The following is a 23,675-nucleotide window of genomic DNA, read 5'->3' as shown; positions in this document are numbered from 1 at the left end:
TTTGCAAAAGGGATCGATTCTCTACTGAGCTTCCTTCCACTTTGTTTTTTTTGTCCATTTGCCAGGAAGAGAACAAGCCCAAGCAGCATTAGGACAAACATAAACACCAGGCATTAGGAATGCCTCCTTGTAATACTGCTGTCATCACCTCAGCCTTACACTTTAAATGCTCAGAAGGACTAGGACTCGTGATTTATAATGACCTTTTTTTTGAAAGCATTCTTTTTCATGAAAGCAGATTAAAAGAAGCATATTTAAATGTTAATATTTCCAGGGAAAAATTCTAAAGACAAAGGACGTTAGAAGAACCCATGAATTATCTTTGTTCTGATTGATTTATTCAGTGGAAGGGGTAGAGTCTCATTTTCTTTTTTTTTTCTTCTTTTTGAGAAATGTAGACCCCAAAGCCTAATTCATCTCAAAAGCATATTTTAAACAGATGCTAATGTGCTATTAATGAAGGAAAAGTGTTACTGCAGAGCAATCCTAATTACTGTGCAACTGTATTTCCTCCTGAACAGTAACAGTTCTGTTATGCAAACATCTCAAAAAGAGTCCGTTAAGTTCCCAAATCAATCATCGTTCACAGGTAGTGAAGATGAAAGCACAGTTCGAATTTTCTCTGTTTTTCAGGTCCCGAGAAAACGACAGATGACAGCTGAAATCCTCCAGCTGGGTGATCCAGGGCAAGGGGTGGCTGCCAGGCATGGTCCCGGTCCCTGTCCCTGTCCCTGTGGCCCCCGAGCCCTCAGCAGCCTCTGCTTTCCTCCTCTCCTTTTTCCTGATCCCCTTCCTCCTCCCCTTCACCTCCAGAAAGGTCTGCTCTTTGAAAGAGCAGAGCATTTTACATTTCCCTCCTAGGAACATTTATTCAGCCACAGAACTAATAAATGAAACTCTCAGTTCTACTTATGAAATCAGCTGCACCAGCAGCATATTTATTTTTCATTTTTTCTTTCTATTCTTTTGCATTTTAATTATCCTTCTTTGTGATTAAAACAGCTACATTCTAAATTTGATCACCTCAAAGAGCAATATGAACTAAAGTTTCATCTTTTATTATAAAACTGTTAGGTAGGATCTGGTGGTGCTGTAATTTTGCCATTAAGAAATGGCCCTTTTCACTTTTCTGCTATTCACAATTTTTTTGCCTCTTTCTTTTACTTCTGAACAGTAAACTGAAGAGTCCCAGTTACAGGGTACAAAACAGGTACTTTCTGTACCAGAGCATCACAGCTTTCCCTGCTGCTTTTGAATTTGTCTTTTTGTCCTATCAGTAAAGAATGAGCTGTCATATTTTGAAAGGTACTCTGAGATAAAGCATTTAAAGTAGCAAAATACCAGCCAGATCTCATAATTTGCAGGAGAGCCCTGCAGAATGGCTCCATTTTGGTCTTTACAAAGTGAATAGAACAATTTAATATTAGTGCTGTGTTAAGCTGCTGTGTCAATGGCCTTGGCAAATTCATCATAGTGTTTTTCAGTTTGACTTCCAAGCCCCTCTCTGTGTATTTTCTGAATCTCAGGGTGCACTGTCCTACTCCAAGAGGAAACTTGCTCAGAGGCATTTTGTCAGTGCTGACCACTGATGGATTTTGGGGTTTGGCTCAGACATTCTGCTTTTTAGTCATGCAAAAAATAGCTTCTCACTAGAGAAGACAAGGAGAAGAGAAGACAAGGAGCAGAAGTGATGCATGTTCTGCCACCACCTGGGGGTCCTGTGCGCCTGGTTTGCAGTTTTCTATTTATTTTTCCGTAGGACAACAAAGACATGACCTGTCATGTTCCACAGGCAAGTTCAGAAGGTTTTCCCCTGAAATCTCTTCCTCTTCAGACAATGCTACTGATGTCTCTGTTTCTGCTTTTCTTGCAGTTCGTTGCTCACCCCAACTGCCAGCAGCAGCTGCTCACCATGTGGTACGAAAACCTCTCAGGCCTCCGGCAGCAATCCATAGCTGTGAAGTTCTTGGCTGTTTTTGGGGTCTCCATCGGGCTGCCCTTCCTTGCCATAGCCTACTGGATTGCTCCCTGCAGCAAGGTACAAACTCCTGATGGGCTGTTCACAGGCACTTTACCCAGGGCCTGCAGTGAAACCCCAGATTTTTCCATCAAGATGTTGGGAAGTGATTCATGGTATCCTCTAAGATTGCCCCAGGGGAGAGCAGGCTTGGGGCGTTGCTTGACAGACACAAATGGAACTGTCATGGTTTGAGATTCAGCTTTGCAGGGAAAGAAGTGGGGTGGTGGGCAAAGAGGGTGAGGGAGTGGGGGACAGGAAAACAAAAGGAGAAAGAAATGCATAGGACATAGCAACATAGGAGTGTAATGAAGAAAAAGTAGAAGAGACACCAAGACTGGAAATAACTAAAGGAGAAGATTTTTGTTTTAGTTAACTCTGATGTTTAAATTCTTGGTTTTTCATGCACTTTTTGTTGTGGGTTCCTCCCTTCTTCAGGGCTCCTTTGTTACCTTTCCTCCTTCTTTCTGAGCTTGTGGTTTTAATTAGTGGAGCATTGTTGTGGTTTTAGTTAATGCAGCATTATTGTGGTTTTAGTTAATAGAGCACTATGGTGGTTTTAGTTAGTGGAACATTATTATGACACATGGGCCTGAAAACTCTGGCAAGCCCCAGGAAACTTCTTAGTGTTGCAGCAAGGACCGGACTTAATCATAAAATCTTTATGGTTTTGAGGGAAGAGATGGTGAAACCTGGAATACTAGATCAGATGGAGGAAGAGAGTTTGTTGAGACCTAGAGGTCAAAGGACCAGAGCCAAACATTAATTTAGGTAAAATCTCAAGTGGTTTGTGGTATGAAATCTGTTGAAGTTTCATCCTGAAAGAATCTGCTCAAACAAGTGGAGATAAATAGGTGTATGGCTGAGTGATAAATAGCTCTTGCCACAGAAAAAGGGGTGGCAGGGGAGAAGATCATTTCACATTCAGCAATAGCCAGCAACATCATCCCTTACAAGGTAGATATCTTCTGCAGGAGGCTTGTCACACGTACTTAAATTTGATAAAAATGACCCCTGGCACTGGTATTTTATTCAGTCCTGAAAGCATCTTCTTCCACTTCCTCTAAAAACCAGTGAGGAATCCTTTCTAACTTTATCAAACTCAAGTAGTTATAGATCCATCAATTAGTATTGAGGAAAGACAATAATTTGAAACACATATTAATACAACCAGAAAAAGTCCTTCAGTACATCTGAGATACTAAAACACATTTAAGCCTTCGTCTCCTCCAAAATAGCTCCAAGAGGAGCACTTTGTGTTAGAGGATATGAGGATGTAACTTTATCTCCTCGAGGTCTGTGCAAACACAAAGCTCCTCATTTTTCATAGGTAGCAGCCAGGACTCAGAGGTGCTCACAAGAAGTTCATGTGAGATCCAGGCTGTGCTGTGGGTGCTTTTGGCTGGCTCATAGAGGGAATTACTGTGTGGAATTACCACCTTGGTTCCTTCATGTCAGACCCCAGTCTAGCAGGGATTTATGAAGCTGTTTAATTTCCTCCACCTCTGTTGAATGTGTTGGGAGCTGGCACACCAGCCAACAGCAACATTTGTGGTGCAGTCTCAGAATTACAGAGGCCACATTTGAATATGGCAATAGGTGGGAAGAACAGTTAGACTAGAAATAAGTGGAGAACTTAAAATAAAAACAAAAAAACTAAGAGGAAAGAAACTGAGGCAACCCACACTAAAACTAAAACAGTTTTACAGCAGAAGTAAGAAATTATTGAGAAAGTTACTTGGTTTTAATTTCTTGAGGTAGGTGTATTAAAATTTAAAAATGGGGGAGGGGGATACTTAACTTTTCTTCAGGTTTGATTTCATTATCCTAAACCTTTCATGCATTGTCATTTTTCAATGTTCCTTCCTTCTCACCCCACTAGACTTTGAAAAACCACATGTAACCTTCTAGCACAAAGCCCAATTGAAATTTCTTTCAGGCAGGTATTGTCTTTTAATGCATGGATTTGCCTTGATCAGAACAATGTAGTCTTGATTTTTGATTGGGGCCTGTGATAGAAATAACTGAATCACAAACACAATTTTTTCCCTAAGAATTGGTGCCGCACCCAAAATCATCACTGTTAATTTCAAGGGCTGCAGGTTGATCCAAGGGCCTGTTATCATCTCACAGTGTTATTGCAGAAAATTCTACACAGGCAGCATCTCCACTCTGAGCAGCCCAGTTTTGTCCTGGTCAACTTTCCAAGTGTTTTATTTGGTTTTTACTGATGGACCAGTCTTGATGTTACACAACTGGGCAAAGAAATTGTTTTTCCACCGTAATAATCAGTTAAGATATTTAACTTACATCAGGCCTGTCTTCAGAGACTCACAGGTGCCCAGGTATGAGACAGGGGCTCATTTCTGGACCAAGGCAGCAAGAAAAATGGAAAGTCTCTTCAGTATTTAGTAGCAGGCACATTTTCCAATAGGATTTCCTACTCTGTCAACTTTATAAAATATTTTATTGACATTTTATAAACTCTGATAAGAAAAACAAATAAAGCCCTGAATTCTAGTACTTCCTTTGAATTTCTACTAGACCTAGAGACCTCTGCTTTTGAAATATTTCATGTTCTGCCATAAGCAGAGACCAGGGCTCCTTGGAATTTATCTGCTATTGGAGATAAATATGAAAACAAGTAATTTCCTTTTTATGTCCTTTTTCCTATGAAGTTTTATTATCAAATCAGTGGATATTAAGAAAAAACGGATGCTATCTTGGCATAAAAGGGAAGGAATCAATAAGTAATAAACTGAAAAAAAAAATCCAATTAGCTTTGAGGGGAGTTTGGAAAGACCCCATCCAGGCCAGCTCTTCCATTGCTCCCTGTTGTGTCCAACACTACAGACTTTGGCCCTAGTGCTCCTGAAAATGCTTCTACTCTTTCCATCATTCTGGAGTAATGTTGTCTTGGGTCACAGAAAATTTAAAATTTAAAGAGTGATATTTAGATTCATTTACCAAGAAAGCTTGTCAAGAAGAGCAGAACAATTATCTGTAGTGAAGAGACCTGCTGCTCTTGTTCTTGGCTTAGTGTATTAAAATAAATCCTTGTATTCTGGGAGTAATTCTCCAGCTTTGGTGCTAATTATGAGAGAAGGCTATCATAGCAAAGCATTTGAAAAGCATTACTAAAGTGTATTTAAACAGAAGGCTGCTTCTTACACATTGATAATGAACCGAGATTTCACCATTAATAAAAGATTCTAACATATAAGGATGTTCTAGAATTGTGTCCATCATTAGGATTTATATTGACACACAAGTGCATTCATATAACACAAACAAACATGTCTCTCATATAAATGTCCTGGCTCTTCATTTTCCACTCACCATATGGCCAGGGCAATTAGATATTACATGTGGGTTTAAAGAGGCACTGTAAGACATTGCCATGCATAGAAAATTACCCAATGCATAATGTCTAGTAATGGCAAATAACAACTTGAACAAATCTAAACTCGATTTAGCTAATGATCCAGAATCAAATACTGAATCCTCTTCACTGTGGGCAAAAGGTTTCAAATTTTATAGTGAAAAACATCTAGGACATCACATTAAATGTCACTGTTAGGTTGGATGTGACATACATACGTGTGATCAGTGTCTAAGAAAAAAGTTTTTATTCTGCATGTTCTTCAGCTTATATACTCTTAGCAAAGCATGATCTTAAGTCATTAACTACATCACAATAACTTAGATTAATTGGTGCAAAGCAATTAGTGTCAATATAATTGATAAAATTTTACAGAAATTTAATAAGGCACATATACACATCTACTTATGCACGTAGTTAGCTTACAAAAAATTTCATGTATCTTTTCTAATTTTTTTCCATGCTGACAGCTTTGTCTTCTTTTTGCTATGGATACACTCAAAAATCATCACTTGTCATTTCTTCTGTTAACTCAGCTTTGCTTGCAGGCTAGCTGGGGATGGGTAAATAAAAACCTTCTGACTGTGCATGTTCCATTGCAGCTGGGACGTACCCTTCGAAGTCCTTTCATGAAGTTTGTGGCTCATGCAGTTTCTTTCACAATCTTCCTGGGACTGTTGGTGGTGAACGCCTCCGATCGGTTTGAAGGGGTCAAAAACCTCCCCAACGAGACCATCACGGATCATCCAAAGCAAATATTCCGAGTCAAAACAACCCAGTTCTCATGGACAGAATTGCTGATCATGAAGTGGGTATTGGGTAAGTAAAGCCAAAATGTCCACAAGTGCTCTGTGGAAATTCAACATCATTAGGAATGGCATAATACACAGTGGCAAGACAAAGAAAAATTAAAAAAAAATACAAAACAAAAACAAACAAAAAACCAACCCTCCCACCCAAAAAAAAAAAACCCAAAAAATCAACAAAGCCCCAAGCTAAACAAACAAAAAGCCCAAACCAAGAAAACTCCCCAAAACTGAAACAAGTTACTATGAGTCTAGAGGTTGATGTCAAGACTTGATGAAAAGAGGAGTGAAGAAATCTTTGACCTTGGCCACCACTTTTGAAAACATTGAATGTTGCTTAGCAAATTCTCATTTACTTGATTTTTTTCCACTTTTCATCATAAATGCTATAGATGTTGCCTATTTATCTCTGTTGGTTTAATCATTGCATCTTAAAGAAGGTAATATTATAATAGAAACCTGTGGCTTCACTCTGGGACCAAGTGAGCAAAAAGAAGTGTGGTGAGTCTGGCTGATTTATTACCCTGCCATGGGATCCTACTGTAATTCACTGAACCTCAGTGTCTTTGTCTGCAAAATGAGTATAATGTCATTTGCTTTTCTTGTAGTGCACTCCAAGGTCTAGTGATGAAACCTTCTAGGCAAGTAAGAGCTAGATTTTATGAAATCCTTAGTATGAAATTTTTGCTGGAGAGAGGACAGTGCAGTGCTCAAATCTTAGAAAAGAAATTAAGTTATTCAGCAATTACAAAGTAAAGATTCATGTGGGTGAACCCTTTGAGTGTGAAAGTGTGCCACACCCACAAGTCAAATTTCTAAGGAGTTTCAGACAAATTCAGATGTCTCACTTTTCCTACAGGCATCATTTACTCCTGGCAGGTCACTTAATTTGAACCACTAATCTAAACAAGTTCAGGAGAATTTATTGGGAAATTGAGCTTATCAACTCTGGAGAATCTCTGTCTACCTCTCCTCTATCTATTTTTGTTCACCACCATGATTTTGATTCTCTTCTTGCAGCAAATAATTCCACTGTTCCATAAGTACTGATGGCATTAAATTCCCCTGAAAAATAGGATATGGCTGCTCTATCTGATGACTTCCTGGCCAATGTTTCTTTGTTCCCTGTCCCTGTGATAATCAGAATCCCATACAGGATATTAGGCTAGAAAATACTGAATAGATGCCAGACTGGATAGAGTAAGACTGTAAGATTTATTTTTAAAATTATATTAAAGCAGTTGGACAGGATGATTAGATTTTAAACTAGGTATTCTTTTCTTATAGGCAGTAGGTATCTGTCTGCTTGTTGAGTTCCTGAGAGATGAAGAAAACATTTCATTTAAAGAGAAGGTTTTCACTTTTCTGGGAGTAGAAAGGTGATTCATTGTACAGACTCCTGAATATAATGAGATTTTCTAATGACTGCCTACATCTGCACTCACAATCTTCTCTGGCCATTTTACCTGCTTGCCTCCATAAAGCTTCAAGTAATGTTTCAGCAATACTGAGGTGAAAGTTTGGTGCACATGACCTGCAGACACCTGCACTTGTTGAGCCCCATGTGTGACCCTGAACTTCAAGGATTGTAAAAGCACTAAGAGTAGCAGCTTTTGGCGCTAAAAACTTACAGATATTATAAATACCTATATGCAAGTAAAAATATAATTGAAGTGGCCAACATAGACCTACCTAGTGTCCTTCTCTGATGGAGTGACTGTGTAAGTGCACAAGGACAAGCTGCAGATGCCATTTAACTGGGCTTCTGGAAAGCCTTTGACATGGATCCCCACAACATCCTTCTCTCTAAATCAGACAGATGGATTTGATGGGTGGACTGATAGATGTACAAGAAAGCTGCTGAGGGTTGTGTGGGCAGTGGCTCAGAGTCTACTGGTGGACATTGGTGACAAGTGGTGTCCCTCAGGGTCTGTACAGGGACCAGTGTTATTTAATACCAACATTAATGACAGAGAGCTCAAGTGCAGCCTTAGTGAGCTGGCAGATGGTAAATGCTGAGGCTGGCACACCTGAAGGATGGGATGAATTGTCCAGACAAGTTTAAGGAATAGTGGGGATCTCATGAGGTTAAACAAGACCAGCATCCTCTTTGTGTGTGTGCACAGCAATTTTGGCTCATGCACCCAGGGCTCATTGCTTGCCTTGGCTGCCTTTTCCCTGTGGACAGGACTTCCCATCTCTTCCTCTTCAAATGAGGAAGGCTGGCATTTTCCTCATGAGCAGCATGGACAGAAGTGTGCACTGAAAGCAGGGGGTTTATATCTAATCTCCACTGCAAAAGCAGCCAGGGTAGCAGTTAAACTCTGGGTAGATGCAATCTGAGCACTATTAATCTCTTAATCCAACAGCCTTTGGTGGACCCCAGGAAGGCTCAAAGGCATCTCTGCAACATCAGCTGCTCCTGATTTATGTACCAGGCCAGAGGATATAAAAATCTGACAAACTGTTCCTTTTTGTGCACAGGTGGTGAACAGCACTTCTTGCACACTCCCATTTTTCTTCCAGATGGGCTGTGCCTGTATCTTGACTCTCCTTCCCCTGCTGAAACCAGAACTGCCCATCAAGGTGACATTTCTGATTATCCCTGCTGTGGGGACAAGAGGCATGCAGAGCCTAGGAGCTGCTCACATCCCACATCTCTGAGCATCAAACTCAGGGAAACACCCCCTGCCAGAGCCATTGGGGGCCTCAGAAACACCACACTGCAATGTAATCCTGGCACAGCTGCTTTGTCTACTCACTTCTCCTTATTTCTTACACCTCATCTTATGTCCCATCCCCTGAATTTTAGCTGACTTTTCTCTCTCAATACTTTTACTAAAGAGGAGCTTTAAATTACTCCCTCACAATGTATATACAATTACCCAGCAATACTGACCAAGTAATTACTGTAACTTTTCTACTTGTCCTGAACAGACATTTTTAAAAAATGATTGCCACAAATTTGGGTAAAAGAACAGTGGAAATCATAGGCCAATAGCATGTCACTTTCACAGAGGGGTTCTTATTTAGTCAGACTCCTCAGTTTTAGACACTTCTTCATTAATCTGTGGCTTAGGTATACTAAGTGAGCAAGATTAAAAATAAATTTGGATGGGAATAATTTCTGGTCATCAGTGAACAAGTGCTTGGTTGGGCAATGCTACCATGCATGTGACATTTCCTTAAGTGCTTTAGTACCTTTATAAAGCACACATGTAATGCACAGGGCTAATGGCTCCCCATCCATCATTTCTGGAATGCTTTTTTTTCGAGGTGGAAATGTGTCTTTAATATTTCATCCTTGCTCCAGGAAAATTCCTGAGAAACCAATTCTTCCACCTTCTCCCTTAGGCTATTTATTATTAAATCTCACTCATGGTGTGGGATGAAGCTCCTGCTTTTACACAGCCAAGCACCACGGAGGAGGAGAGCTGGGAGGCTCCTCTCCTGCCCTCCGCCCAGCATTCTGCAGGTCTCAGGCTCTCTCCCAGGACAGACCTAAATCAGGGCACATCTCCAGGGAGTTCCCAGGGCTGTGGAGCTCACAGGCTCGCTGTGACCTTGGCTGATGGTGCTGTGGAGAGCTCAGCTTTCCTTTTTCTCTTTCAATCCTTCCCCGTGCGCAAGGACTGAGAGCAGCAGCTCTCCTCTCCTCCACCTCAGGCTAAATTCCCAGTGACCTGTTTCCCTCTCTGTAACCCCAGTGCACCCCTGGGGACACCCCAGGAGCTTCAGAAGGAGCCAAGCAAAAGCATTTACATGCCACACCATGAGAGCTTCCAGCAGAGAGGATGAGAGGAGTTCACAAAGAGGAGATTGCAGGAGGTCACATGGAAATTGGCAGGCGCTGCTCCTCCTTGATTAAATGTGAATTTTGCTGCTGCTATGGAAACAGGACTGGGTAGAGCGCAGGAAATATTTATCAGTGGGTTAAATATTCCAACAATTTAGCTATTCAGGAGCAAGATTTCGGCCCTGGAGCCCTGTTGGGATTGAAAGTTGGGCAAATTGGTGAATCTGACCTGAGTTCTTTGACTGAATTCACTTGTCCACTCCAGCTCTTCCCAGTGGGACATGGATGTCAAATATTTGAATTCACTGGGTTTGGCAGGTTTATTTTTAAGTCTGTTGTCAGAAATCACAAATTTGGGCTAAACTCAGTGTTTTCAAAGTGGTAGTTCAGACTTTAATATATGGAAATTCATTATTTAATACAGAAAGCTTTATGAAATTGTAAGGAACGAATTTCTGTCTTACCCTTTTTTAATCATACTAAACTTACTATTGAACAGTTCTGTTTGCATTCTCAAAATGGACACAGCCACTATCTTAGGGAAGGAGGAAAAGAGCAGCAGAGCAAGCAGTGCCATCTTCAGTGCCACGGTGTAGGAAGGTTATTCTGGGACAAGAGAGGAAATCCACATTTTTTCCAACTGCATCAGGAGTAGAATTTTCTAGTGTCATCAGAATTTCCGAATGGTGCTTTTTCTGTAGTCATCATCAGAAATCAGCTTTTCCATTGACTTATATAGTGACATTTTGAGATTTCTGCATCATAAGCACAAAAGGTTGTATTAATTTTTAAGAAAAGATGACATGAGCCATTCTCAATTAATTTGTTTAATTAAAGTCTTTTGCTTTGATCTTAAAAGCCACTGCAAGCAGGAAGCAAACAGATCTGTCTGGATAGAGGAATACCTCCTGTGTTTGCCAGTTAAAGATGCTCTGAATCCCTCCACAGGTATGATATGGTCAGAGTGCAAGGAGATCTGGGAAGAGGGTCCACGTGAATATGTGGTGCATCTCTGGAACCTGCTGGACTTTGGGATGCTGTCCATCTTTGTGGCATCGTTCACTGCCAGGTTAATGGCTTTCCTTAAAGCCTCTGAGGCACAACAGTACGTAGATCAGTACGTTCAGGATGATGACCTCAATAATGTCACCCTTCCCCCTGAAGTTGCTTACTTTACCTATGGTAAGATGCTTTTTGCGATCTCGTATTTCCTGTTCTTTTAAGTTAATGTGTGGCAGTACTGAAAGCAGCTTTCTTTTTGTGATATTTATATTGTTTTCTTCCAAATAAAGCAAATTATTTTCCCTAGATCTACCCATTCCAGCCATCTTCCTAACCAGTCAGAAAGGACCCAAACCTCACTCAGCCTCTGCTCTTGTGCTACAGCCACATTCAGGTCAATCACATGCTGAAAATGTAGCTTGAGCAACAGGTAATCAGGAACTCTGAGTGAGCAGAATAGAATTTAAATTACAGATGAATTAATCTGCTTGGCTTTCCAAATGAGGGAGGAGGGAAATGTGTGAACAAACACAGGATGTGAGGCTGCAGTAACTCTGCATTTCTGTTACATCCAACACCTCTACAAAAATAAATAAGAATAGCAATAAAAATAGCTGCTGCTCATCAAAACCTACATTTTTGTAGAGCCTGTATCATCTGTAAGTGCTGACATTGGGAAATGCAAGCCACAGCAGTGCCTTGAAAATATTCTTTTGGATGGCTGAAATGGTTTTCCTTTGCTATACAGAAATGAACAGAGCTTCACACACGTGTGGGGACTGGAGACATTGCACACCTCTACCAGCTCTAGATGGCACCTGGGCAAAACCCATGGGGATTTTTGCTCACAGGGGGCTGCAGAAGCTCCAGAACTGGGCACTAAGGGGCACCAGTGGCTCCCTAGGTGTTCTGCTGGTTGTTCTGGTGCTGCACTTGGGCAGGAGAGGAGAGCTGGGGCAGCACTTCCTCCACTTAGACCCACAGAGCCCCAGAGCCACGGGCCTGACCCAGAGCAGTTCCAGGGCCACAGGACCTGGGGGGCCCCGCCAGCTCAGCCTCTTGCACCCCTCCCTGCCCACACAAGCCAAGAGCCATGGAGATGGGGTTGTGGCTTTTCCCTCTCTGCCTTGCTGCTCACGCATTTAAAGTGAGTTCATGACACAAAGGTGCAAAGGGTCCAGAACAGAATATCCCAACAAGATCCTGTGAATTCCTCCATCTGCTGCTTTTCCTTTGGTTCAGATTACTGCAAATAATGCCTAAGTTTAGTGCTGTGGCCCTGAAGATGTCACATGTTTTAATGTGAGTCTCAATCTTTCCATCAAGAACCTGAGTTGATGCAAGGATGCTTATAAGCCATGTTAATATAAATGTTTACATTTCAGCAGATTAGGTAAATGATGCGTATTTGGGGCTTTCTAAAATAGAAATATTAGAGTAACTAGACTTCAGAAACCGGTTTTAATATAGAGATACTATGAAAATGGTACACAATGTTTATACCTGCTTTATCTGAACAAATCCTAACTTTCTTATCTAATGGTGGGGATAGAAGATCTTGTTCTCCCTAATGCTTCCTTTCCAAATACTGACACAGTGCCCTATATCCAAATCTACAGCTGTACTCCACTGTGTTGTGGTTTTGGTTCTCCATCTCAAGAGCTTCAAATGGAGAAAGCACAGCACAGTTAATATTCAACTAGGAAACAGAAAATAATTGAGTTTGTTTAAAGCCATGCTGGGTTTTTTTCACTGTGTGGCTTCAGTAAATCCCAGTGATTTGGCAATTTCCTGCCTTTATCATGTGAAAAATACAACTAATTCACCATATTTGTACAGCATGTTGTGGTCCAGTGTACAGTTACCCCAAAGTTGTTTTTTTTTCCTGTTCAACTCCCACCCAAATGCAAGACTGAGTCTGGAAAAGGGTCATTTATCATAGCAGCTTCCACCTAACCCTTTTTGTTACTAACACCCAGTGTACATGTATTGTTTTAGCCAGGAACAAGTGGCTCCCCTCGGATCCCCAGATCATTTCAGAAGGCCTGTATGCCATAGCTGTGGTACTCAGCTTCTCCCGCATTGCTTACATTCTTCCAGCCAACGAAAGCTTCGGCCCCCTGCAGATCTCTCTGGGCAGGACCGTGAAGGACATCTTCAAGTTCATGGTCATCTTCATCATGGTGTTCCTAGCCTTCATGATTGGGATGTTCAACCTTTACTCTTACTACCTTGGTGCAAAGTACAACCCCGCGTTTACAACGTGAGTACCCGCGGGACGAGGCTGCTCTGCAGGGCTGGCCCCCCTGGCCCTCTGCTCAGGGGCTTCCTGCTGCAGCTCTGGGGGGAAATCACACCCAGGTTTTGACAGGGAAACTGGTACCACTGATTTATTAAAAAATATGGGTGTTGATCTAGTACCGATATCCAACTGCGACGGACAAAGAGTCTCTAACAGTTTAAAGTTAGAAAGTGTGTGTTTAATGTAGGATAGCTCCCAAATCCACACTGCAATTTACAGGTGATTACAGCGTCCTTTTATCTATACAAGTATTGAATACCCAGAATACAAATGCATATTCATCACTTTGGTACATCCCATTCCCTGCTTCGTATGGTAATTAGTTCAAAAGCCATTAAGCATGTGAAGTTTGTTCCTTGAAATGGGTCAGTGGTCCCTTTCATGGGGAGGGGTCCCAAAATGAGGAAGTAAATGAAGTCTTCCTCATTCTGACCTTTCTACCTTTTCAATGCAAATATGACAAATAAACCCTTGGTAGAACTCCCATTCCCTGTCTCCAATTGGTTTCAGAACAGAGGAGGCCACAATTGTCTTATGTTCCTGAAAGCTATTTATCAGTTTCAATATTCTTCATTATAAACCCAGCTAACCAAACATTGTGTTGACAAGCAATGAATTATTAGTTAACTACTAACTCTTAACTTCATCAAGGCCTACCCATTTATTTTAATTAACTCCAATAAAGCTTATCTCTAACTAAAATCTTAGCTCCTCTGAAATCTCTAAATTCCTTGAAGTTTATGTCTCACCACAGCCTGCAGCCCTGGCAGCCAGCTCTAGGCCTGAGTGTAGGGAGAGGAGCAGTTCAGATCTGGTTATTTCTGGAAATCAAACATCTGGAAATGTTTTGTGAGATGTTCAGTTCGATGTGTCAAGAGAAGCAGTGGAGAAGTTAAACCTAAGATTAATGTCCTTAAACCTATGAGATGAAATGTATATAAAATAAGGAAGGCTTTTTCTTCTCTGAGAGCCAACATTGTGGGTTCAGTTCCCATAGAGGCCACTCATTTAAGAGCTGGACTCAATGGTCCTTGGGGGTCCCTTCCAACTGTAATTGTGTGACCTGTTTTAGGACATCATCTCAGTGCAGCTGTGATTATCGGGTGCCCTTCTGCAGAGCCAGCTGCTGGCCATGGTGCTCAAAACAGAGCAAAACCACCCAGGGTGCCTGGGATGTGGGGCTCAAGTCCTGGCTGGGAACTTTTCAGCAGAAGCCATCTGAAAGCTGCACAGAGCATCACACCAGGCTGCTCCCCACAGTGGCTCTGCCTGGCCATGCTCCCCTGCCAGCACTCCCAGCCCTGCAGAGCTGCCTGTGCTCGGGGTCCCTCCTTCACCTTGTCAGGGATGTTGGGAAGAGAAGGAGGTTGTTGCAAATGCCAATGGAATGAGGTTCAGGGTGAGGCTGCTTTTGAACTTACAGCCCTTTGGTGTGGTGGTGTTCACAGGGGTTCCAGGATGAGGGAAGAGACAAGAATCTTGACTCTGTGTTTCAGAAGGCTGATTTATTATTTTATTATATATATTATATTAAAAGAAACTGATATATTAGAACTATACTAAAAAATACAAGAAAGGATTTCATCAGAAGGCTTGAAAGGAAAGAACGGAATGATAACAAAAGCTTGTGACTCTCAGAGAAGTCTGAGCCAGCTGTGATTGGCCTTTAATTGGAAACAACCACATGAGAACAATCAAAGATGCACCTGTTGCATTCCACAGCAACAGATAATTATTGTTTTTCTTTTCCTCTGAGGCTTCTCTGGAGAAAAATCCTAGCCAAGGGATTTTTCAGAAAATATCATGGCTACACTTTGGTGGCAGGGCAAAATGCAGTCTGGATTCTCCAGGACCCAGGAACACAAGTCCCAGTTCTGTAGGGGACAGCTGAGGTCCCAAAGGAGTTTCCAGAGCAGAGGACAGTCCTGTTGAGTATGAGGGATGTGTCCCATGCATCCAGGGGAAAAGCCTCCTCCCTCTCTGCAATGTGGCACCAGCACAGCATGGGACAGCCTGTTTTGTGTCACAAATCCACCTTGACTTGCCTTAGGGACACAGTGGGGAAGGTTTTCTTCCCACACACCTGTCTTGGCATGATGTTTTCCCCTTGCTGTGAGCTGACTCCAGGAAACCACTCCAAAGCCATAGAGCCCGAGCCCACAGTGGTGACTGTGTGCACAGCAGACATTGGATGCTGCATTTGATGTGTCAGTCCTGGGACGTGTTACACACGAGCCTGGGGCTAAGCTCATCACTCCTCTTGGAGAAATTACCTTTCCAGCATCATTTCTGTCCTGCAAGTTGCTGTTGCCTTACAGTTTTACCACACCACCCTCTTGTGCCATATGTAACCTGTAACACAATGTTTACTTTCCCCTGTTGAGCCAAATTTGCATTCTAGACCTCTCCTGGAGCCTCAGGGTGCATTTTAGTGGAAGGATTTATGAGACCAGATGCATTTACATTTATCTGTGCTCAGTAGTTAGGGAGAAGAGAACTGAGTGTGTGGGATGTGACTTGCTTCAGATTTGAAAAGAAGATGCCCTTGAAGCACAAGATTTTAATGAGAATCAAGGCTGTATCACCTCTGGCTGCCTGGTGGCACAGCAGCCCTCACTTGTGGCATCCCACAGGCACATCCCTGGACAACAGCACTGACAAATTCCAGCCACTGGTGCAACTCAGCCCAGTAGCTCTCTTATTAGCACTCATTATCTAAGTGCATCTTCCAGTAGTTTGCAGCAGTGCTGAATTCTCAAGGTCCGGCTAGCTCCCAGCACTGCCAGCAGCACGAGGGGCCCTTCTCCCGACAGCTGCCTTCGGGATAGCGCCCAAGGCAGTGCCCAGCTTGCGGCTGTAGGCACAGCTTGTGCAGGACGGAGTCTGGGAAAGCTGCAGCCAGCGGAAAGAAGAGGGCGGACTCCAACTGTGGCTTAACCAGGGCTTTAACGAATCCCGGAGGGACCGACAGGAGAAGAAGAGGGGGGGCTGACAGCAAGTTTTAAGGGGTAGGGAGAACAAGGGAGGTGCCAGGCATTGGGCCAATGGGGGTACAGTGGGGAGTGGGGTCCGAGGGATTGACACATGAGCAGCACCAACGGGGAACATTCTGGGGAGGGGCCCCGGTTCCTCAGCCAACCATCGAACTCCGCTGCTGGAACATTCTAGCAGTAAGGGTGGGGATGGAAAGTGATTGGCGGGGCACTGGGGAGGGGTCAGAAGAAAAGATCCAAGGGTTTCCAGGGAAACCGGGGCGGAGTTTAGGGGATACATTGTCTGGCTGGGGTGGAGCCAGGGAGACAGACAGCTCCAAAGGCGGGAAGGGAGAACTGGGGCAGAACCATTTTCAGACATAGGGGGACTGGAACAAACCAACCTAAGAACTTAACAAAACGCACTGCAACAGTAGTTACTGTCTTTTGATTGAAATAATGATCAAACATTCACTAAAATGATGACTGCTCACTGGAGTAAAGATTGCTTTGAATGCCCAAAGGATATTTGGACTGGGGAGACATCCTCCTTAACTTCAGCCTGCTGACTACTTATCCTGGGGGAACTTCGTGTTCTTACAAAGCAAATCTTCCATGAGCATAAATTTTCCTTTCAAGAATTTGGAAGAGCCTTTAAAAATACTTACTTTCTTCTGATTATTTAAACACACAGGAGTGGCAAATGATGATCAGTGGAAACGAGCCCTTTCATCATGTGAAACAAAGAGAATAGATTTACATTCATTCCAAAAATCCTTCTTAGACATTCCATGCAACAAACTAGAAGGCCTGAGGTAGACAGCCTCAAACAATTTTAATAGGAAAATTGCAAGGCTGTTTTGGCAGATGGGCAGACACCAGTTGTAGCAATCCTTCCTGCTCTAGTTTGGGTGGCTGCTTGTTGGCCCTGCTGAAGGTGGTGGTTTCCTGATGCCATCAGCTTACTCATGGAAAGGAGGAAGATTTCAGTATTAGAGCTTGGCTACTGCAGCTGTCCATTCCCTGAAAAATCCCTGGGGCAAAAAGGGGTCATGCTTACTTTGGTGTCCTCATAACCCTTCTGTGACTGCAGCAACATCACAGAAAGCATCTCCTGGAGCGTGTTTGTGAATTCTGATGAGGATGGGTGAAATTTTAGAGCGAGTTTTGCAGTCAGAAATGTGAATATTTAACTCTGATTCTCAGAGGTCACTTGGACAGTTGTGACAGAAAAAGACCCACTGGATTTGTGCCCATAATTGACTGTGGGCAGTTCCAAACAGCATTGGCAGCTCCCTGGATTGCCTCAGTGGGAAGCCTTAGACAAACAGCTGCTCACTAAAATTCTTCAACTTACACATTTAAAAAAAGCACACCTTCCCAGGGCAGTATGTAAGCAGAAAAAAGAGTGTACACTGAGGGAATTGCTTGCTTAGTTCTGATGATAATAGTTAGTGAATATTTGGTTTAACTTTCACCCTCCCTTTCTACTGTACTTTGAAATTGTGTACTCAATTTCTTCTCTGTTCATCTACAGAGCAAGCACATAGCACCCCAGTGGCCTCTGCTTTGGGTTATTATACAAAGTTTCTGTCATTTCTCTCCTTTTGATGTTCTGGAAGCAAATGAAATAAGGATGCAGTTGTCTTTACTCCACACTAGTTAAATATAGAAATTATTCAACTAAATACACTTTCAAAAATTTTTGGAAGTTCTTCAATGCTGAAGAGCAGATCATTTCCACAGCAGTTGCCACCACACCAGCTATGTTTATCTGTTTATCAGATGCTGTGTACAGCACACAGCTCTTGAAACAGCCTGTAATTAAGAACATGCTATGCAAACAAAATCGAAATGGAGGCAAGGCTGATTGTGTTCATCTTGCTTTCTGCATCAGAAATCAGGCTGAAGGCTACAAGGCAAGGTTTTCTGTCTCACTCTCCCCAAAGGGGAATGTGACTCACTGCTCAGTGCCAAAGCTACTTCGAGGCTTGGAGGCTTTTTTCTACTTGTTTTGTTTTGTCAAAATGTGATAGTTTTGTAGATTGCATTGACTGTGTTGCTTTTTTGGCAGAGTTAGTTCTCAAATTCATTTAAGGAGATAAATCTGAAAGGATGCCTTAAGGTTTCTTAAAGAGGAGGGCACAAGACTGATATGAAATGAGAGCCTTGCCATGATCCTTTTTCATGAACAGCACACTGCTGTATACAAAAGTGAGGAAAATCTGCAAATAAATAATTGGCTATGCTCTGTTAGGAAGCATCACCGTCCTCAATACAAAATCTTTAAATTTTACTGCAATAAATAAATGAAACAAACAAACAAACTATCTCTGTGGTCTCCCCAGTGCAGTCAGTTCTAGCACAGTAGAGGGTGATTGCTGCAGAGCCACCTCCACAGGGAGCATCTGCCAATCTGTCACTGCCACACCCCCTTGCTGCCAGGAGCTGTCAGTCTGGGCAGGACTCCTGACTTCCTAAGTCCTTCATTTGTTTGCCTTTGAGAAGGATAAAACACCTGCTGACCTTGCAGGAAGGGGGTAAATTGCTTAGCTGGCAACAAGGAGACACATTGGCATCTTGGAATCTGAGAACTTGGCTCCCAATGTCCTCCTCTCATGTTTTAGTGAGATGTTCTTGAAAAAAAAAAAAAAAAACCAACAAAACAAAAAGCCCAACTGATGTTCCCTGTAACCTGTGCCAAATCTCGTGCAACCTGGCAATGATCTAAAAGGGAGAAGGAAAGAGTCATCCAGCCTTTGTGAAGGGTAGGGATGGACTAGTACAAGGTCTCCTTAAATCATTTCCTCTGACAGAGAGACCTGCATCTGCCTGGGGGCACTGCTAAACATCATTTTGGGGCTACAGGTTGGGTCAGCCTCTCCAGCAGCCTCCCAGTCCCACCACCACGGGCACTGGTCCCTTGCCTGACACTGGAAATCAGGTTTATGGACGTGACAGAGGAACCTGGCACCCCACCCTTACCTCTGGGCTCAGGGTGGTCAAGGCTGCTCACAGCTCTCAATTTACTTTTCAAGGAGAATCTGGCACTGCTCGAGTATAGAGGTCAATGCTCAAGCTGCAGAAAAGGAGCAGAGCTGACACATTGTATTAAAACCTGCCAGCAGGGTGGAAAACTGAGGGAACCTTTCTAAATTAAAAAGGAAAGTTAATAGCAGGGTGCAGCTGGGCTCAGGGCTGGAGTTATGGTTTTTATTAGTCTGGGAAATCACCTCGGTGGTGGGTTCCAATGCCAAAGATCATTGGTGTAATAAACTGGAAAGCACAACATCTATTGAAGGAGCAGTGGCCAGATTGCCACTGCACAGTGCAGGGAGTCTGACACAATAATGCCAGGTCAGCTCTGCTGCAGATGAGGGCAGGAGAACAGAGCAGGGTGTTCCAGGAGAGGAAAAGCAGGCGGAAAAGTGATGGCACCTGAGTGCAGCATGGTCAGAAACCCCCCAGGGGTATCTCTGCAGCCCTGCAAAGCAGCAGGGTCAGGGAGTGGGCATCAGTGACTCTGGGGATCCGGGAACATTTATTTGTGCAACATTTATTTGAAACATCACTCAAGGTCAGTCCCTACAAAACAATATACAGAGTAGATATTATACTATTTACTGCAGTTTTACTACTACTTGTAAATGAGCTATGGAGTACAAATTATGATGATAATTAAAAAGCAGTTTGCTGCAGCAGAAAGGAGCTGTCCAGGAATTCTGCACCAGCCTTTCAAAGAGTTGAAATTAATTTCTCTTGCTTTTATGAATGGTGTAATTGACACTGGAATTGATGTAATGTTTATTTTTCCTGTTGAATATGCCATGGTTTGTGTCTATAAGCTGTTTCTATAAACAGATTTAGCAGGATTAGTAAGATGCTACGCTAGTAAGAAAAATTTCATCAAAATAATTTTTATGGCATTGTTTCATTTGAAGGTGCTCCCTCCTGGCAGGCAGGAGGAGAAAGGAGGCAATTAACTGTTAACAGGCTCAGCAAAGGCAAAATGCCTTCTAAGTTAAATATTAGGCAAAATGCTTTCAAAATGTGCCAGCATCCCTCCTCCTCCTCCTCCCTCTGTCCTTTTCAGTTGTTGCTGCTCCCCCCCCTTGTTACTGCCCCAGCTCCTTGTATCAGACTCTCCTTCTGACCTGTTAGTCCAGCTTCATTCTTTCCAGCCCCACTTCTCTTTGTCACTGGCTTATTCCCCTTTTCCCTATGTTTCAAACTTTTAATTTTCCTCTTGCTCCTTTCTACTTTCAAGCAAGGATAATAATCAAATCAAAATGCTTCTCTGCAACATCTTCTACCACTCCTTAAATCCAATTTCTTCCTACGAATGCTTGGGTGTCTGACATGTTTCGAGTCCCAAAGCAGGGTGGGAAGAAAATCAGACTATGGTCTGACTATATTTGCACTCTGTGTTCTTTATATTAATGCCACAATGCAGAACTTTTCAATCCTTTCTCCTGGGTAAAAGACATGCTTCTCTTCTGCCCTGGAAACTGCAGAGAAGGAGGTCAGACTTGGTTCTGTCTTCTTGGGATGAAACAACAGTGAGTGAGTGAGTAGAAGCAAAAGCCCTATATAAAAAGTTTCAAACTGCAAGTTGCCCATGGATTTTTCATCCCTATTAGGGACACAAAACCCAAGTGTAATGCACCTGATAAGAACAGATGGAGCAAATCGGGGCACTCTGTAACTTTCAGAAATCATATTTCTTTATCAAATCAGGAAATGTGATTTGGCACATCCCTGGGTGATGGATAATGGGTTGCAATAACTGTGCCAAGATATATTTATATTTGTGGATTGCTGCTTTTATTATTAGCATGTGGCCTGGCTAACCCAGTGTCAACTCTATTAAGAGATTGTTTGTTTTATTTTTAGGGTAGAAGAAAGTTTTAAAACCTTATTCTGGTCAATATTTGGCTTATCTGAAGTGATATCTGTGGTGCTGAAGTATGACCATAAATTCATTGAGAATATTGGATATGTACTCTATGGAGTATATAACGTGACCATGGTGGTTGTGCTGCTTAATATGTTAATAGCCATGATCAACAACTCCTATCAGGAAATTGAGGTAAGATAAATCAGATTACAAACACAAACTTAATTATTACTGATAATGAAGATGCTAAAAACCAAAGGAGGCTGTAGTTTACTTTACATCCAAGGTTAGAATCCTGAAAACATCATATGTGGTACTACAGTTAAGGCTGAGTCTGTCCCCAAATTTCTTCTGACTTTTTGCCCTGTTCTCTACTGCTTAAACACTCCAGCCCATGTAGATATGAAACACATGTGCATTCATGAAAATGTTTAGAAATTCCATATTGTCCAGTTACCAGGCATAAAACTTGACACAATTTTTTTGAAAAGTCTTTAGGGTCTGCAAAACATGACTTTGTGGACATTTACAGAAAACATCTTTTGAAGCATATAAACAGAGCCCTCAAGGAATATTAATAGGTTTCTGCAGAAAGGCATTTGCAGGGTGTACCCAGCCCTGTTCAGTAGTGTGGCTATTAGCAGAGTGGATTTGCTAAATGCTTTGGACATAAACAACTCTCTGCTAATCTAAATAAAGGCAGAAAAAAATACATTATTTGGATAATGTTAATGGTGAGTCACCTTTTACTTCTGATTTGTTAAATGTCAAACTTCTGCAGTTGGGTTTGTAGTAATTACTTGTCCTAATCTCCCCTCAAAACCTGACATTGAAAAAGGCCAGGGCTGAAAATATTTTCTCACTGTAATGTTGGATTCATCCATGAACTGTAGTACAAATATAACTCTATCCTGTGCATGCTGTAACTGAGTCTAAATGTCAGAGAGACCTTACACATGCTCTCTGCCCCAGAACCTTTCAGGACTGCAGAAAGCAGAGTCATTTCTCCAAAGGTTTCTAATCACATAGGATCAAGCAATTCCCTGAGTCCTATTCACCTGAAACAAGTTTTACTTCAGAAGTGGTCTCAGCCTCTTACTGCATTTTCCAGTTTATTGTAGTAGACAGAGATGCTCTTAAAAAAAAAAAGGTCTCTGAAAATATCTGAAGAGATGGCCTATATTAACTTTCCAGTTTAAACTTTGTGAAAGCCATTTTGTTGGAAAAATGGTTTGTCATCCTTCTTGATGGCATGGAAAGTTTGGAAATTTTGTTAAAGATTTCTTGTAACTATCAGCAAACAAAACAAGTGTGAGTGTTTGGCCCAGATCCTTCTAATTGAAGAAAAACTAGTTCTTCTCCTAGTAATTCATTTAAGTACTCACTAGTGTGAGATTTCGAGAGCTCTCTGTGAATCTCTGTGAAGATTAAAGAGAGTTGTAGAATCTGAGCCATATAGGTTGGAAAATTCCATGAGTGTTCACCCAGGTGGCCAAGGCCACCACCAAACCATGTCCCCAGGTGCCACATCTACACATCTTTCAGTATCCCCAGGGGTGGTGACTGACTGCAGAGGAAGTCCCTATTGCCAAAGTGTTTGTCTGACCAGAGAAATGTCAATAATGTCCTGGGATGGACATTACTGAAGAATTAAATTCCATTATGGTCAGTGAGCAGATGGTTTGCTGTTAGCTGCAGTGACAAGACCATATTTTCTTGCCTTCCATTTAACATCTCTCTTTGCTGCTTCTGGTTTTCCTGTGTTTATGACTCAAGTATTGGTGCTTCCTGACAAATCTGGATTTATGGAAAGAAATCCTTTTGCTAGCCACAGAACAGAACTACTCCCATCAGTAATACCTTTAACTGCTTAACAGAAAGGCATTAGAACTCTTCATTAGTGGTTTGTTCTGTAATTCACCTAAAGAATTCTGTGAGGTGCAACCCCAAACCATGAGAACAGCAAATGGCAGAAGGGAATGCTGCTGCTCTGGAGAAGGCACATTGCTGTAGCTGTGGCAGAATTCATCTCCATGGTGTCATGGCAGTTCCTGAGCAGGTTCCAGAGGTTCAGGATAATCAGAGGGCATGAATTCCAGCAGAACACAGATGTACACGAGTACAGGGAGCTGGCAGATCCACACCTCTGCTGCTGCTTCTGCCCTCCATGTAAAGCACAATGAACACAGTGGTACAGCAGCTGTATCTGATCCTTTCTTCTGCCTGATAAATGCTCCTGGTTCATGGCCCTGATCATCGTCCTGTATAAATGGCAAGTGAATGATTTCCTCCATAAAATATTTACTAACCTTGCCCTTGTTACTTGGAAGTGATCCTAGCCCGCTTTGACAATTCATAAAGGACATTCACAGACACTGAATGACGAGGTTTTCACCACCTTCATCAGTGACAGGAGGTGAACAGTAGGAGAATTAAGGTGTTTAGGGATACATGGTGGTGAATACAGACAGGACCCAAGAGGAAATCAGCTGATGATAGAA

At 42.3% G+C, this 23,675-nt stretch overlaps 1 protein-coding gene and 1 long non-coding RNA gene across 2 annotated transcripts in view; one reads left to right on the top strand and one right to left on the bottom strand.

Moving 5' to 3' along the window:
* TRPC7 (transient receptor potential cation channel subfamily C member 7) overlaps positions 1-23,675 on the top strand; it is a 74,349-nt gene that overhangs the window by 41,782 nt on the left and 8,892 nt on the right. Inside the window, 5 exon segments of the mRNA XM_036391949.2 lie at positions 1,874-2,038; positions 6,002-6,218; positions 10,950-11,183; positions 13,002-13,266; positions 21,171-21,366. Coding sequence (XP_036247842.2) covers positions 1,874-2,038; positions 6,002-6,218; positions 10,950-11,183; positions 13,002-13,266; positions 21,171-21,366 — 1,077 coding nt within the window.
* LOC118692254 (uncharacterized) overlaps positions 5,630-23,675 on the bottom strand; it is a 42,809-nt gene continuing 24,763 nt past the window's right edge. The window contains exon 3 of the long non-coding RNA XR_004981127.1: positions 5,630-6,248. This is a non-coding gene — a long non-coding RNA (uncharacterized LOC118692254). The remainder of the gene's footprint in view (positions 6,249-23,675) is intronic.

Source organism: Molothrus ater, chromosome 15, assembly GCF_012460135.2.
Source record: "Molothrus ater isolate BHLD 08-10-18 breed brown headed cowbird chromosome 15, BPBGC_Mater_1.1, whole genome shotgun sequence".
Taxonomy (NCBI): Eukaryota; Metazoa; Chordata; class Aves; order Passeriformes; family Icteridae; genus Molothrus; species Molothrus ater.
Note: the sequence above shows the minus strand (reverse complement) of the source record. Positions and strands in the feature narration are given on the sequence as shown.